The sequence below is a fragment of the Canis lupus genome, chromosome 28 (genome assembly GCF_048164855.1).
Source record: "Canis lupus baileyi chromosome 28, mCanLup2.hap1, whole genome shotgun sequence".
Classification (NCBI taxonomy): Eukaryota; Metazoa; Chordata; class Mammalia; order Carnivora; family Canidae; genus Canis; species Canis lupus.
In genome coordinates, this window is record NC_132865.1 from 25,146,249 (window position 1) to 25,163,111 (window position 16,863).

The 16,863-nt window shown below is 36.0% G+C and overlaps 1 protein-coding gene across 5 annotated transcripts in view; it reads left to right on the forward strand.

The window, feature by feature from the left end:
* ARFGEF1 (ARF guanine nucleotide exchange factor 1) overlaps positions 1 to 16,863 on the forward strand; it is a 140,120-nt gene that overhangs the window by 43,846 nt on the left and 79,411 nt on the right. For all 5 annotated transcript variants that reach the window (XM_072804345.1, XM_072804346.1, XM_072804347.1 and 2 more), the window contains 5 exons: positions 1,139 to 1,169; positions 1,670 to 1,826; positions 10,049 to 10,195; positions 11,565 to 11,744; positions 14,621 to 14,897. In XM_072804345.1, coding sequence (XP_072660446.1) covers positions 1,139 to 1,169; positions 1,670 to 1,826; positions 10,049 to 10,195; positions 11,565 to 11,744; positions 14,621 to 14,897 — 792 coding nt within the window. The remainder of the gene's footprint in view (positions 1 to 1,138; positions 1,170 to 1,669; positions 1,827 to 10,048; positions 10,196 to 11,564; positions 11,745 to 14,620; positions 14,898 to 16,863) is intronic.

Here is a 16,863-nt window from a genome sequence, read left to right on the forward strand (position 1 = left end):
TAACTGTACAGTTTTAATAGCCATATACAGATCTTTGGTATGAGACATTGTGAACTTTTATTGAGTAGTAGTTTAAATACCTATGGATACTATTTTCATATTGTCCCCCTTCCACTTCTACCACTGGTAAAAAAATTTTAATACTCTATTTAACACATTTGATCAATATTCATAGATATACCTATGTAATAGAGTGGTTAAGAAACCAGCATCTGGAATTAGATTATCTAGTTGTGAAACCTGATTAGACATACACCCAAGCTATGTAGCCCTTGAGCAAATTATTTAACCTCTTTGTGCCTCACTTTCCTGATCTTTAAAATGAAAATGCTAGTACAGACCTCATAGGGTTACTGTGACAGTTAATTATGCTGGTACATGTAAAATGTAATAGTGCTTGGCACATGGTCTGTTCTCAACAACTGTTGTTTACAATAATAGTAACTGTAAATGTTTGAATGTTTTTCTTCCACATTTCAAACAGGTTTAATCAATTAAGCAGACACCCTAGCCTATTAATTAAGTCTAAGTGTCTTTTATTAACAGGTAGGATTTACCTAATTTACCTCATAAGTTATATACCACAGAAGGGAAAATTTCCCATTGAACTGGGTATGTGTATTTTACAGTGCTGTATATAGTCCTAAGTAGAAAAATTGGTTAAGTATCAACACATGTACATGGTCAAGAGGTTATAGTCCTGGTTTAATAATCTTGAGATAATCACAAGAATGATATGTTGAGTCGCCCCCCACCCTTCACTGAACATGTGCCCTGTATTTTAGAACTTGAATACAATATATATAATACTCCATTCTGAATGCTTCTGGTTGGCATAGTTACTTGACCAAAAAACATTCTACTTTGAGAAAAGAAATGCTTTGGGAATTAGTAATTTACAGTTGTACCTATCCTTCTGGTTATTAACATATATTCTTTGTATAGCTTCATAAGATGATTTGTGTAATTAATACATTTAATAGCAAGAGAATTTTAGTACTGAATTTTCTTTTGAATTTGCATTCTTTCCAACTTCTAATAGACGTTACACATTAGTTTGCAAAAACCTGTAATCAAATTACTTGATGATCTTTCTGTTGTTAAGTTTTCTAACATATGCCTCTTTTTTCCCCCGCAGAGGAAATAAAAGCGGAAACTGAAAAACAAAGGTTCGTGGGGTTTCTTTTCTAGTAAAAATAATTTGCAGGCATATCAGTCTTGGCTAAAATACTTAAGTGGCAAATTTTCTGTATATCATCTTTATAATAAAATTAATAAAAATTATTTTTAAGAAATAGAAGCCAAAAAAGTTCTCATTAAAAAGTATATAAAGGTATTCCTGAAATACCATAGATACTTTGTAAAGTCGTTGCATAAAGACTTTGATTCATATTTAGAAAGTTTACTAAACATTTAATTACTTGTAATTTAAATACGTTTTAAGTAATAACTATTTTTTTTTCTTGCATTTAGTTACAGCTCTGGCTACTAGCTTTTGAACTGTAGCAAGTTATAATTTCTCTAGGGTTTGCTTACCCTTATGAAATATGGGAAGATGACAGTTGGTTTAGCAAAATTCCTTTTAGAACTGAAATTCTGTGTTTTTGTGTGAGTTCATCCTCAATATGAAAAGTGTGATACTCTAATCAAACCCTTCTTTTTCCTTTAGTCCTCCTCCTGGAGAAGCAAAAGGTGGATCAAGTACCCTTCCACCAGTGAAATCGAAGACAAATTTTATTGAAGCAGACAAGTACTTCTTACCCTTTGAATTGGCATGCCAGTCCAAATGTCCCCGTATAGTTAGTACATCTCTTGATTGTTTACAGGTATGTATAAAATGGCATTATCTAAAAACTATTTAATTTGAATGTGTTTCTAATTAAACATTACTCACAATTGGGATTCATTTTCCATTAAAGCCTTGAATATTCTCTTTGTGATAAGAAACCAAATGGTTGCTTAATAATTGCAAATAGGATATTCCTAGTTTAAGGGTAACAAAAATCATTAGTTAGCTTAGTGAGATACATTATCTTTACTTAGTGTTGATTTGGTCTCATTTTCTATTAGTGAAATGCAAAAGCTATAATACGTTTAACTTGCTGATGACTTTACATACATCATTATTTGCGATGATTGTACTAAATGCCTGCTGTTTTATTTAAAGCAGGAGGTTAATATGGACAAGTTAGTGTTTATATTCACTGCTGGACTGTAGCTCTGATTTTTATTTATGTCAGAAAAATTCCTTAAATCTTTCATCCTATTTTATTTACACACACACAGAGACACACAGTATTCTTTTAAGATATATGTAAAACTTCCAGATGGGAGGGGTCTTTCTCTTTTCAGGTGTTTTCACTGTTTGGGAAATTATACCTATTGAACTGACAATTCAGTGGCTAGGAAAAGACTATATTCATATGATTTTTTTGGGAAGAGAGATGAAATTCATTTGATTTGTGACTTGTCTTTGAAAAATTAAAATTATGGTATCTATGGCTTTCAGGGCTATAATGGCTGATGAATGAATAAATCTATGATCTATGATTTATTATAGCCAGTGCATGGAAATTGGATTTTCTGCATTTTCACAGATCTGATGTGGAAAGAGATTTTGAGTCATTTATTTATTTTTTATTATTTTTTAATCTTCTAGAAGTTTATTTATTTATTCTTTTATATATTTTTTTATTGGAGTTCGATTTGCCAGCATATAGCATAACACCTAGTGCTCATCCCGTCCATTGCCCCCCCTCAGTGCCTGTCACCCAGTTATCCCATCCCCGCACCCACCTCCCTTTCCACTATGCTGTATTCGTTTCCCAGACTTAGGAGTCTCTCATGTTTTGTCACTCTCTGATTTTTCCCACTCATTTTCTCTCCTTTCTCCTATTATCTCTTTCACTATTTTTTATGTTCTCCATATGAGTGAAACCATGTAATGATTGTCCTTCTTCGATTGAATTACTTCACTCAGCATAATGCCCTCCAGTTCCATCCACGTCAAAGCAAATGGTGGGTATTCGTCGTTTCTCATGGCTGAATAATATTCCATTATTCCATTGTATACATATACCACATCTTCTTTATTCATCTTTCGATGCACACTGAGGCTCCTTCCACAGTTTGGCTATTGTGGACATTGCTGCTATAAACATTGGGGTGCAGGTGTCTTGGCTTTTCACTGCATCTGTATCTTTGGGGTAAAACCCCAGTAGTGCAATTTCTGGGTCGTAGGGTAGCTGTATTTTTAACTCTTTGAGGAACCTCCACACAGTTTTTCAGATTGACTGTACCTGTTCACATTCCCACCAATAGTGCAAGAGGGTTCCCCTTTCTCCACATCCTCTCCAACAATTGTTATTTCCTGTCTTGTTAATTTTCCCCATTCTCACTGGTGTGAGGTGGTATCTCATTGTGGTTTTGATTTGTATTTCCCTGATGACAAGTAATGCGGAGCATCTTCTCATGTGCTTGTTGACCATGTGTATGTCTTCTTTGGAGAAATTTCTGTTCATGTATTTTGCCCATTTCATGATTGGATTGTTTGTTTCTTTGCTGTTGAGTTTAATAAGTTCTTTATAGATCTTGGATACTAGCCCTCTATCTGATAGGTCATTTGCAAATATCTTCTCCCATTCTGTAGGTTGTCTTTTTAGTTTTGTTGACTGTTTCTTTTGCTGTGCAGAAGCTTTTTATCTTGATGAAGTCCAGTAGTTCATTTTTGCTTTTGTTTCATTTGCCTTCATAGATGTATCTTGCAAGAAGTTGCTGTGGCCAAGTTCAAAAAGGGTGTTGCCTGTGTTCTCCTCTAGGATTTTGATGGATTCTTGTCTCACGTTTAGATCTTTCATCCATTTTGAGTTTATCTTTGTGTATGGTGTAAGAGAATGGGTCTAGTTTCATTCTTCTGCACATAGCTGTCCAATTTTCCCCAGCACCATTTATTGAAGAGACTTTCCTTTTTCCAGTGGATACTCTTTCCTGCTTTGTCAAATATTAGTTGACCATCGAGTTGAGCACCCATTTCTGGGTTCTCTATTCTGTTCCACTGATCTATGTGTCTGTTTTTGTGCCAGTACCACACTGTCTTGATGATCACAGCTTTGTACTACAACTTGAAATCCAGCATTGTGATGCCCCCGGCTCTGGGTTTTCTTTTTTCAGTATTCCCCTGGCTATTTGGAGTCTTTTCTGATTCCACACAAATCTTAAGATGATTTGTTCCAACTCTCTGAAGAAAGTCCATGGTATTTTGATAGGGATTGCATTAAACGTGTAAATTGCCCTGGGTAGCACTGACATTTTCACAATATTAATTCTTCCAATCCATGAGCATGGAATATTTTTCCATCTCTTTGTGTCTTCCTCAGTTTCTTTCAGAAGTGTTCTGTAGTTTCTAGGGTATAGAGTCTTTACCTCTTTGGTTAGGTTTATTTCTAACCAAAGAATCTTATGCTTTTGGGTGCAATTGTAAATGGGATTGACTCCTTAATTTCTTTTTTCTTCTGTCTCATTGTTAGTGTATAGAAATGCCAATGATTTCTGGGCATTGATTTTATATCCTGCCACATTGCCCAATTGCTGTATGAGTTCTAGCAATCTTGGGGTGCAGTCTTTTGAGTTTTCCCATGTAACAGTATCGTGTCATCTGCGAAGAGGGAGAGTTTGACTTCTTCTTTGACAATGAATGCCTTTTATTTCTTTTTGTGGTCTGATTGCTGAGGCTAGGACTTCTAGTACTATGTTAAATAACAGTGGTTATTCAGAGTGAACATCCTTGTCGTGTTCCTGATCTTAGGGGAAAGGCTCTCCGTTTTTCCCGATTGAGAATGATATTTGCAGTGGGCTTTTCATAGATGGCTTTTAAGATGCTGAGGAATATTCCCTCTATCTCTATACTCTGAAGAGATTTGATCAGGAATGAATGCTGCATTTTGTCAAATGCATTCTCTGCATCTATTGAGAGGATCGTATGGTTCTTGTTTTTTCTCTTGTTGATGTGATCTATCACGATGATTATTTTACGAGTGTTGAACCAGCCTTGCATCTCGGGGAATAAATCCCACTTGGCTGTGATGAATAATCTTCTTAATGTACTGTTGGATCCTATTGGCTCATATCTTGTTGAGATTTTTTGCATCTGTGTTCATCAGAGATATTGGTCTATAATTCTCCTTTTTGGTGGGGTCTTTGTCTGGTTTTGGAATTAAGGTGGTGCTGGCCTCATAAAACGAGTTTGGAAGTATTTCGTCCCTTTCTATCCTTTGGAACAGCTTTAGTAGAATAGGTATTATTTCTTCTTTAAACGTTTGATAGAATTCCCCTGGGAAGCCATCTGGCCCTGGACTTTTGTGTCTTGGGAGGTTTTTGATGACTGCTTCAATTTCCTCCCTGGTTATTGGCCTCTTCGGGTTTTTTATTTCTTCCTGTTCTAGTTTTGGTAATTTTTGGTTTTCCAGAAATGCATCCATTTCTTCTAGATTGCCTAATTTATTGGCATATAGCTGCTCGTAATACGTTTTAAAAATTGTTTGTATTTCCTTGGTATTGGTTGTGATCTCTCCTCTTTCATTCATGCTTTTATTAATTTGAGTCTTTTTTCTTTTTATAAGGCTGGCTAATGATTTATCCATCTTACTAATTCTTTCAAAGAACCAACTCCTGGTTTTGTTGATCTTGCCTACAGTTCTTCTGGTCTCTAGTTCATTGAGTTCTGCTCGAATCTTTATTCTCTCTCTTCTTCTGCTTGGTGTAGGTTTTATTTGCTGTTCTTTCTCCAGTTCCTTTAGGTGCAAGGTTAGCTTGTGTATTTGAGTTTTTTCCAGTTTTTTGAGGGATGCTTGTATTGCAATGTAAGATGTTCCCTCTTAGGATTGCTTTTGCTGTATCCCAAAGATTTTGAACTGTTGTATCTTCATTTTCATTAGTTTGCCTGAATCTTTTTAAATCTTCTCTAATTTCCTGGTTGACCCATTCATCTTTTAGCAGGATGGTCTTTAACCTCCACGTGTTTGAAATCCTTTTAAATTTCTTCTTGTGATTGAGTTCTAGTTTCAAAGCATTGTGGTCTGAAAATATGCAGGAGATAATTCCAATCTTTTGGTATCAGTTGAGACCTGATTTGTGACTCAGTATGTGGTTTATTCTGGAGAAAGTTCCATTGTGCACTTGAGAAGAATGTGTATTCAGTTGTGTTCAGATATAAAGTTCTGTAAATATCTGTGAAATCCCTCTGGTCCAGTGTATCATTTAAAGCCCTTGTTTCTCTGGTGATGTTGTGCTTAGAATATCTGTCATTTGCAGAAAGTGCCATGTCAAAGTCTCCTACTATTACTGTATTATCTAAGTATGTTTTTACTTTGGTTATTAATTGATTGATATACTTGGCATCTCCCACATTAGGGGCATAAATATTCATGATTGTTAGGTTTACTTGTTGGATAGATCCTTTAAGTATGATATAGTGTCCCTCTTCATTCTAACGAACAGTCTTTTGGATAAACTTTATCTCATATGAGGATTGCTACCCCAGCTTTCTTTTGAGGACCATTTGAATGTTAAATGGTTCTCCACCCTTTCATTTTCAGGCTGAAGGTGTCCTTAGGTCTAAAATGAGACTCTTATAGGCAGCAAATAGATGGGTCTTGCTTTTTTATCCAGTCTGAAACCCTGCATCTTTTGATGGGATCATTTAGCCCATTCACGTTCAGAGTAACTATTGAAAGATACGAATTTAGTGTCATCGTAATACCTATTCAGTCCCTGTTCTTTTTTTTTTTTTAAGATATTATTTATTTATTCATGAAAGACACAGAGAGAAAGGCAGAGACATAGGCAGAGGGAGAAGCAGGCTCCAGGCAAGGAGCCTGATGTGGGACTCCATCCTGAGACCACGAGATCACACCCTGAGCCAGGGGCAGGTGCCCAACTGCTGAGCCACGCAGGCATCCCTCAGTCCCTGTTCTTGTGGATTATTTCTTTGGGCTTCCTCTTTCTTTTTCAGTGTCCCCCTTAATATTTCTTACAGAGCTGGTTTGGTGGTCACATATTCTTTCAGTTTCTGCCTATCTTGGAAGCTCTTTATCTCTCCTTCTATTCTGAATGAGAGCCTTATTGAATAAAGCATTCTTGGCTGCATGTTCTTCTCATTTAGTACCCTGAATATATTATGCCAGCCCTTTCTGGCCTGCCAGGTCTCTGTGGAGAAGTCTGCTATTTATCTGTTATTTCTCCCTATATAAGTTAAGAATCTCTGGTCTCTTGCTGCTTTAAGGATTTTCTCTTTATCTTTGGAATTTGCAAGCTTCACTATTAAATGTCGAGGTGTTGAACGGTTTTTGTTTTTTTTGGGGGGAGGAACATCTAGATCTCCTGGATCTGAATGCCTGTTTCCCTCCCCAAGTTAGGGAAGTTCTCAGCTATGATTTGTTCAAATATGCTTTCTGGCCCTTGTCTCTTTCAGTGTTTTCTGGAACCCCAATTATATCTAGATTCTTCCTTCTGAGGCTATCATTTATTTCCCTTAACCTTTCCTCATGGTCTCTTAATTGTTTTTCTCTTTTTTCCTCACCTTCCTTCCTTGTATCAAGTTGTCTTCTATGTCGCTCACACTTTCTTCCACCTCATTAACCCTGTCGTTAGGACATCCAATTTGGATTGTATCTCATTTAATTGATTTTAAATTTTGGCCTGATTAGATCTAAATTCTGCAGTCATGAAGTCTCTTGAATCTTTTATGCATTTTCCAAGAGCCACCAGTAGCTTTATAGTTGTGCCCTGAATTGGCTTTCTGACATCGAATTGTAATCCATATTCTGTAACTCTGTGGCAGGGAGTACTGTTTCTGCTTCTTTCTTTTGTGGTGAATTCTTCCTTCTAGTCACTTTACTCCGTGCAGAGTGGCTGTATGAGCCGGCTGAGTCAAGAATATCAACCACGACCTAAGTAAATTTCACCCTAGATTGATTCTGACAAGGTCAGAGATCAGAAAATGAAAACAAAGATTAGAACAAAATAAAACAAAAGGACTACAAGTGAAAAACAAATTTTAAAACAAAGTAGTGAAAAATAAAAGGCCAAGAATCCCAAAGAAGAAGAAAAAAAAGAAAGAGAAAAGGAAAAAAAAAAAGGGAGAGGAACTAGGAGATGGTGGTGGTGAGGAAGTTGTAGTGGCGAGAGCGGTCCTAGAGGGTGATCCTCTTGGTTCTGAGTGTATTAAGTTCTGTATGTTAGAAGATGCTCAGTCCCAAATTTATATAAACTAGCAATACTTGTAGAAAGCCCCAACATTGACCACCAAAACATAAACAAGATAAAAGAGGGGGGCAGAATGGGAATGAAGAGAGAATATCTCACAGAATAAACCAGCACGGTATTCCACTTGGTTCAGGGTGCATGCTGATCATGTTTTAGAAGGTGAGGCAGTGAACACAACACAAAACAAAAAAAATATGCTGTATATCTCCCAAAATTAAATTGAGTATGTTGCAGGGAATCTAGAAGTGGAAAATATATCTAAGACAAGTAATTGTAGAAATATGAAAGTCAAAAAGGAAACTTAAAAATGAAGAAGTTGTAAAATAATGTAGTTAAGGTGGGAAAAGAGGAAAAAAATATTGGAAATTTTTAGCCTGATATAAAAATGAGTTGTACTGGAAAAAGGGGGGGAAAAAAAAAGGAGAGGTACCCTCTAGTTCTATATATTATAAATTGCTCAACTTCCCCTGGAGCTTTCCAGTTATCTTTGGTCAAGAACTTGCTCTTCCCTGGTTCTTCAAGCTGGTCTTCTGGGTTCTGGGGGAGCAGTCTGCTGTACTGAATCTCAGGTGTGTGTGCTTGGGTGGAGATGCCTCACCCCTGCCAGGTGCAAGGCTCAGTGGGAGCTGTTTGCCGGGTGAAGCCTTTGTTCCCTGGCAGCCCGCCTTTCCCCAAGCACAAGGTGAAACGAGGAAAAACAACAATGGTGGCAGCCAGAATTCCAGCTCTGGAGTCGTCTCCCCACTAGTAACTAATGTAGTCTTTCAGTCCGCACTGGCCTAAATGTTCCCAGCCTGGCATGGGTACATGGGTGCACTGATTTGCACAGCTTGCAGGGCGCCCAGTGGCAGAGTTCTCGCTGTCCTGTGCCCTCCCCGCTTCCGCCTGTCCCAGGGGGAACACAGGATTGTGGACTTTGCTCAGCACCCTGGGATCCAGGGCCCTATGCTGTTGAAATTGTGTTCCCAGTGGCCGCGGCTTCCGAAGGCAGCAGGGCACAGACATCTCTCTTTGGAGCCGGCCCACCTAACCGACTGGCTTCTCCCAAATGCCCTGCCAGCTTCTTGCTCCAGCCCTTTACTGAGATTGGTCCACAGTTTGTGGATTTTTAAAGTTCCCGCTTCTCCAGGCCTGGGCTTTCCTGTCCTGGACGCTTTTGTCACCTGGCTTTAGCCTAGTTTCTCTTGGTGCCGCTCCCCTGCTTGATTTTTTTTTTTATTTTATTTTTTCTGCCTTCCTACCCTGCTAGCAGCCAAAACCCTTCCCTCCGTAGCGTTCCGGCTGTTCTCTTTAAATCTCAGGTCAAAAAAAATAAAAAAATAAATCTTAGGTCGAATTCGTAGGTGTTCAGGATGTTTTGAAAGTTATATAGGTAAGTTGGTGGGACCAGGTGAGTTGAGGACCCTTACTCTTCTGCCATCTTGCCCATTTAAATGTGATAATACAACTTTCACAAAAGCAGTATCAATAGTGATTAAATAGAAAGCAGTAAGCTACTCTCATTCATCAGAGACAAGGTCTAAGGCTTGGCTTTCTCAAAATGTTGCCTGATTGTTTTATTGTGGTTATTATGTTTCTGTGGTTATTATGAATGTAAATAATTTTATGTGTTTGTAGCTAATAAAGTTTTTTTCATGAAAGTTTGGTATAGCCTTGGCTTTGATTTTACTTTAATGTTTTTATATGAAAGGTTTCATGTATATTCAATTATACACTATAGTTTTAATGTATATTTAATTAGCATATATGTATTAGTTTAATTAGGATCTTTGTTTTTCAATTTCAGAAACTTATTGCTTATGGTCACTTGACTGGTAATGCTCCAGATAGTACAACACCAGGCAAAAAATTAATTGATAGAATTATTGAAACAATTTGTGGCTGTTTCCAGGGTCCTCAAACAGATGAAGGCGTTCAATTGCAAATAATAAAGGTAATTGATTATATAGTGAATTTGTCATTCACAATCTCTATTTTTTAAAATCTGAAGCTATTTATCTTAGAAATATTTAGAAAGGTCATTTTATGTGCTTTCCAGCTGTAGTTGAGGTCTTTTAGTTGCTTTTTAGATACCATTTGAGGAGATTTTGTTGATTATCATCTAGAAGATTATATGTCCAGTGGGCCCTCAGAGTCTCCCAGAGTTTTTCAGTTTCTGAAATGTTTGCTGTATATATTCCATCTTTTGAGTTTTAGGGCCCATGTGATGGTCCCTGTGACCCCTATACTTTCTTTTGTACTTTTCTAGACCCCTTATAGTCTGCCCTCTATTTGTGCACCGGCTTTCCAGATTCCCTTGTACCTATTCATCTGCTGTACCTACTCAGCCAATCTTTGTGCTGTAACTTACCTGGATGATTAAACTCCTTAAAAGAAAAGTCACTCAGTTGTTTTTTCAGTCTCTTATATGTTTTGAATTCTTAAGGTGACTGCTAAATGGTTTTGGTGATATATTTGTAAATCAGTAAAATTTTCCTATGCTTTTAGTACTTTCGAAATCATTTACATGTATAAAGTATTTTTCGTATGTGAATATAGCCCTTCTGAGCCTTTCCGTTTCATAGCTGTATTTACTTCACAAGTCATATCTTTATTCTAAAAAAAGCTGCCTAATCAATTGGCCTATCATTTGCAATTTCTTATCACTCATGGTTTATTTAGCATATACTTAGTGCTGACTCTGCATAGCTTTTGTTATACAACATAAAAGGAAAGAAAAAGGAGTTCTTGCTCTTGAGAAATTGCAAGTTACCCTAATGTATGAACATTCACGTAAGTTAAAGCTATTGACTTTATTGAAAGATTCACTTAGGATGATTTTAAATGCTTTACTCCAATTTAATCTGATATTTTAAAACTTTATTCTATTTGTAAACCTCTTCAACAACAACAGCAGTACATTTATTGAGCTGTAAGAAATATCTCAGAAAAATTTGGGAGTGAATAAGAAAATGTATCTTCCAAAGTTGACAGTCTCATTCAACAGATATGTCATATGAAGCATATCTGTGTTCTGCTGCAACAGAGTTAGTGCTGTGCATTTTAAGAAACTAAGTAATCTTTTTATTAAGATGAAACTTGGGCTGAAACAATTTAATTGAATAGTTTTCTATAGTTGGGTTTGGATTATTTGGAAATTACTGCCAGGTGATGATATGTATTCAAGGCTGGTAGAAATTCTTTTGGTGTATACTGAAAATTGTGTACTGGTGTCTGAAAGCTTAAATTATAAAAATATTCATATTTTTGTGCTAAAACTCTGGATGTAGAAAATTGCTTCAACTGTGTCTTTCTTTTTAAAGGCTTTACTTACTGCAGTAACATCTCAACACATAGAAATTCATGAAGGAACTGTACTGCAAGCTGTGAGAACATGTTACAATATCTATCTAGCAAGCAAAAATCTCATCAATCAGACAACAGCCAAAGCTACTCTTACTCAGATGCTAAATGTTATCTTTGCACGCATGGAAAACCAAGCGGTAAGTATTAAGAAAGAGAGATTGTAAAGAATACCACAGGCATCAAATACAGAAACGAGTTTATAGGGATGCCCAGGTGGCTCAGCGGTTAAGCGTCTGCCTTCGGCTCAGGGTGTGATCCCGGAGTTCCAGGATTGAGTTCCACATCAGGCTCCCTGCATGGAGCCTGCTTCTCCCTCTGTGTCTCTACCTCTCTCTCTGTATCTGTCGTGAATAAATAAATAAAATATTTTTTAAAACGAGAGAAAAGAGTTTATAGGGAAATTACAGTGAAATCTTTTGGCTTACAGAGAAGAATGTTTTCCCTTACAGTTCTGCTTGAGATCTGTGGCATTATTTTGCTTTGTTTTGAGGTTTACTGACTTGTTTGACTTTGGAATTAATTTCTTTCTTTCTTCTTTCTTCCTTTCCTTTCCTTCCTTTCTTTCGATTTTCCTTTCTTTCGATCTTCCTTTCTTTTGATCTATTTATTCATGAGAGAGGCAGAGACATAGGAAGAGGGAGAAGCAGGCTCCCTATGGGGAACCTGATGTGTGGAACTCAATTCCAAGACCCCGGGATCATGACATGAGCCAAAAACAGACGCCCAACCACTGAGCCACCCAGGTGCCCCTGACTTTGGAATTTCAAACATATTTTTAGTTGTTCACAAGTAGAATTTGAAAGACATTTATTGTCATCATCCTCATGGAAGTGTTTATGAATTGATAATATTTTTATTGTACTCAAACTTAGATGAGTTTAATGTAGATATAAAACTACCTAATTTGATCTCTTCTGCTATAAAATTATTTAGTCATTAAGTCCTCAAAAAATTATGTATCTATATTGTGGAAATACATTTGAGGGAGTAAGAGATCAGCTAAAGAATCATTTATACATATTTTTAAATTGTTCAGGTCTTCATAATTACAAATCAACCTCTAACTTTTTTTGGAACTGATTTTAAACTTCAGAATTACAGAGAGCTCTCCTTTACCCCTCTTTTCCTTAAATATCAGCATTTTTTATAACCATATTATAATAATCAGAAGGAGGAATTGACACACATTAGTGTTAAATAAACTACAGAACCTACTTGAATTTCACCAATTTTCCTACACATGTCCTTTATTTTGTTTCAAGATTCAATCCAGGATCTGACATTGTACTTAATATAAGTTTAGTAGATGATAGGGATGTTGCTGAATACCCTGCAGTACACAGGACAGCCCCTCTCCACAATAAAGAATTATCTGATCTAAAATGTCAGTAGCACTGATACTGAGAAACCCTGGCCTAGAAAGTATAGAAGTATATAGAAAATGCTTAAAGGTTTGTTTTCATGCAATAACTATTTATTTATTTATTTATTTATTTATTTATTTATTTATTTATTATTTTATTATTTTATTTATTATAAGAGACACAGAGAGAGAGAGAGAGAGAGGCAGAGACACAGGCAGAGGAGAAGCAGGCTCCATGCAGGGAGCCTGACGTGGGACTCAATCTCGGGTCTTCAAGATCATGCCCTGGGCTGAAATCTGCGCTAAACTGCTGAGCCACCGGGGCTGCCCACATTTCTTTTTTTAAAGGATATTTTTAGAGTTTCTATGACACTGGATTAAATAAAACTAGAATTCAACACCATGCTTGTCTGTGATTCCAAAGCATGTGTTTCCTCTACTAAACCATAGTGCCAACCTGTTGAAAGTTTAGACTGAGGGTGGGAGTGGATTATAAGTCATAGGTTCTTCACTGCTAGTTTGGAAATTGACTTTCTCATGAATGTGCTAAAGTATTGGTCTGAAAATTCTGTTCCAATTCCAACTGTGCATCTAACTATGCCCGTCAGTTTCCTTATCTATAAAATACAGAAGTTAGATCATGTGTATTATAAGGTTATTCCTACACTTTAAGTATTAAAATATTTCAATTTAGATTGATTTTATAAACTCATATTTTCACATAAACTGGAATATTACTAAGAAATATGAAATGTTCATATTTGGCACAGTAAAGTGTTTACCTTTATGGAAATTAATTCTGAGAATCATTCTTATTAGGCCATGAGGACCAAAAGAGATGTGTCTAAAAGCAATAAAGTGCTAAAAAAAAATGTGAAACCCTGTGATCTTGATCATTACTGTTTTAGCATCTTGTAAGTAAGCTAGTTTTATAGGTGGTATTGTATGACAAGTATCCTAAAATAAAACACAGATATTTGTCAATAAAGGTTTTTCATCCTTATTAAGATGACTGAGCAGAGACATAGAAGTACTCATTGCTGTTTTATTTATTAAATGCAGTTTTATTATTTTTAATTAAAAAGACATTTGACAACATGACATAATAATATGTTACACTGACAGTTTCCTCCCTCTTGTTTCTAATTTGGTCATTTCTGACTCCCTACCCCCTATAGGTAACTATTATTATTAACTGCTTTCTTGTGTATCTAGATTTTGTTTCTGTATATATTAGTAAAAATGAATCTGTTTTATTTCCCCGTCTACTTTTTCCCTTCCTTAGTGAAACTTTGATTTTAGGAAAATCCACTATTGGCAATAATCCAATTATTAGTCTGAAGCTATTAAAATTTATTTTGGTTTTTAAATTTTGTTTAGGTTATACATTCACATGATTGAAACACCAAAAATAGTGAAGAGAAGATATATACTGAAAGACTTCTATCTCTATCCTTATGTGCCAATTTCCATTGCTCTAAGAAGTAACCACTATTACTTGTTTTTGTGTGTTTTTAGTATATTTTATATTTTTTCTTCTGATGGACAAAGTGGTACCTTATATATAAAGGGTTTATAGTTGAATATGATACCTCCAAATTTTAAACAACTTATTTTACTATTATTAGAAATTATTCTATTTCTTTGCAGTTGCAGGAAGCCAAACAAATGGAAAAAGAAAGGCATCGGCAGCATCATCATCTTTTACAGTCTCCAGTAAGCCATCATGAGCCCGAATCACCTCAACTTAGATATTTGCCACCTCAAACTGTTGATCACATGTCCCAAGAACATGAAGGGGACCTTGATTCCCATACAAATGATGTGGATAAAAGCCTTCAGGATGACACAGAACCTGAAAATGGATCTGATATTTCCAGTGCAGAAAATGAACAGACTGAAGCTGATCAGGCAACTGCAGCTGAAAGTAATCTTTTTGAGAAGGGGTTGTGGGGCGTGTGTTAAGGGAAGAGTGTAGGCATGGATATTTGGGAAAGAAATGTGGAAAGGGTAATATGACTTAATGAATATCAGACACATTATGTTAATGTGAATTTTTCCATCCTACATGGCGAAGTTAATTGACTACAACACATAAGACATTTATTAATAATAGTGTGCATTCATTAGCATCTCATGAGTAGTATGATTTACAGACTTGTCTTGGAGGAGATAAATATATTACTAGAGGGGGTCATAAATGTCTGCTAGCATGTGATACAGGAACTTCAGTTTTCTTCTTAAAATTAGCTTCATAGTGACCAACGACCTATTTTTTTAGTAAGGTTTTCTGGAATATGAAAGTTTGAGGGCATCAAAATGTTACTGGTTTGGGAAAATATTATAGTCTATAAAGTACTAAAATTAAATATGAAAAGAAATCTTTTGAGTAACCACCTGACATGCGAAAGTATTTTTACATCCTGATGTGTAGCAGTCACTGAAATTGAGATGTTCTCTGATAGTATTTTTCTAAGTAAATTTATTTATAAGAAAAGAGTGGGACACCTGAGTGGCTCAGTCCATTAAGCCACCGATTCTTGGTTTTGACTCTGGTCATGATCTCAAGTTCCTGAGAAGAAACCCTGAATTAACTCCATGCTCAGCATGGAGTCTGCTTGAGATCTTTCCCCTTTTTTCTCCCCCCACCTTCCACTCTTCCATCTTCAAGCACTCTCTGTTTTCTCAAATAAATAAAATCTTTTTTAAAAGTGGGTTACGAGATAACAAAAAATTAAATTACATTTATTTATTGTACTAATTTATTTCTCTAAAAATAATCACATGAAGTCATCTTTCACCCCAAACATTATTTTGAGCTTTAGCTGTTCTATAAAACCTCCAGGGAGTTGGGTTGTTCCCTTTGTTCCTTCTTAGATTGGTGTCAAAAAATGACGGAAATTCTCTTGCCTATTCACTCTGTTTGCGTAGAGGTAGGATGGTTAGGGCTTAGTAACAGTTTATCTGAATTCTGTATTTTTCTTTGAGAAGAGACTTCTGTAATATATTTTCAGCTCTGGATTTTTTTTTTTTTAACCACACATCTTTTTTTATATAACAATACTGACATGAACATCAGCAGTGGCATGATTGGATGCCTTTTCACTATTTTTCATAGTGCTTTATTCTTTATTTTAAAAGGGATAATTTCCATAAATCCAAGCTAATACTCAAGTACACACAGTACTCAGGCTAATAGTAAATCTGTATTGTTATGTGATTTACATTTTTCTAGTCTGCCCTTGCCAGAATTTTACCTGCTTTTACTGCGAGTTTATAAAAGGGCTGATTGAAAGAGCTAATCCCTAATAGAGCTGACAACCTCCTTCTGCAACCCTTTGTTTGCTTCCTAGAGTTAGGAGTCTCTCATTGTTTGTCTTCGTCTCTAATTTTTCTCCCCTGAGTTTACCTCCTTTCTAGTTAGGAAATTTTTTGTCAGAAGAAACAACGTGGGCTGAGACCCATAGAATGGAAGCATCTACTGTGTATGAGTCACTTTATAGGATACAGAGTTATAAATAAAACATAATTCACTGTGTCGTAGTAATGATTATTTTGGCAGTATAGGTGTTTGCTCCCAGCAGCTGATAAGGAAAATTCTGCCTGAGAAGCATTGGTTAAGAGTGCTCCGGAGTTAGATTACCTGCTTTGAATTACATCTCTGTCACTTATTAATTATGTGACTTTTTGGACATAATAGTTAGCTTCTCTAGTGATTTCCTATATGTAGTAAATATTACTGTTATTCTAATCTATTTCTGTTAGATAATTTGTGTGAGAATTGACTCTTGATTTCACTAGTTATTTTATACACATATTAGTGACTGTGTATATTTAAGTTTTGTTGAACTAACTTTCAGACTTTAGATCATTTTAGCCAATAAGAGCACAAA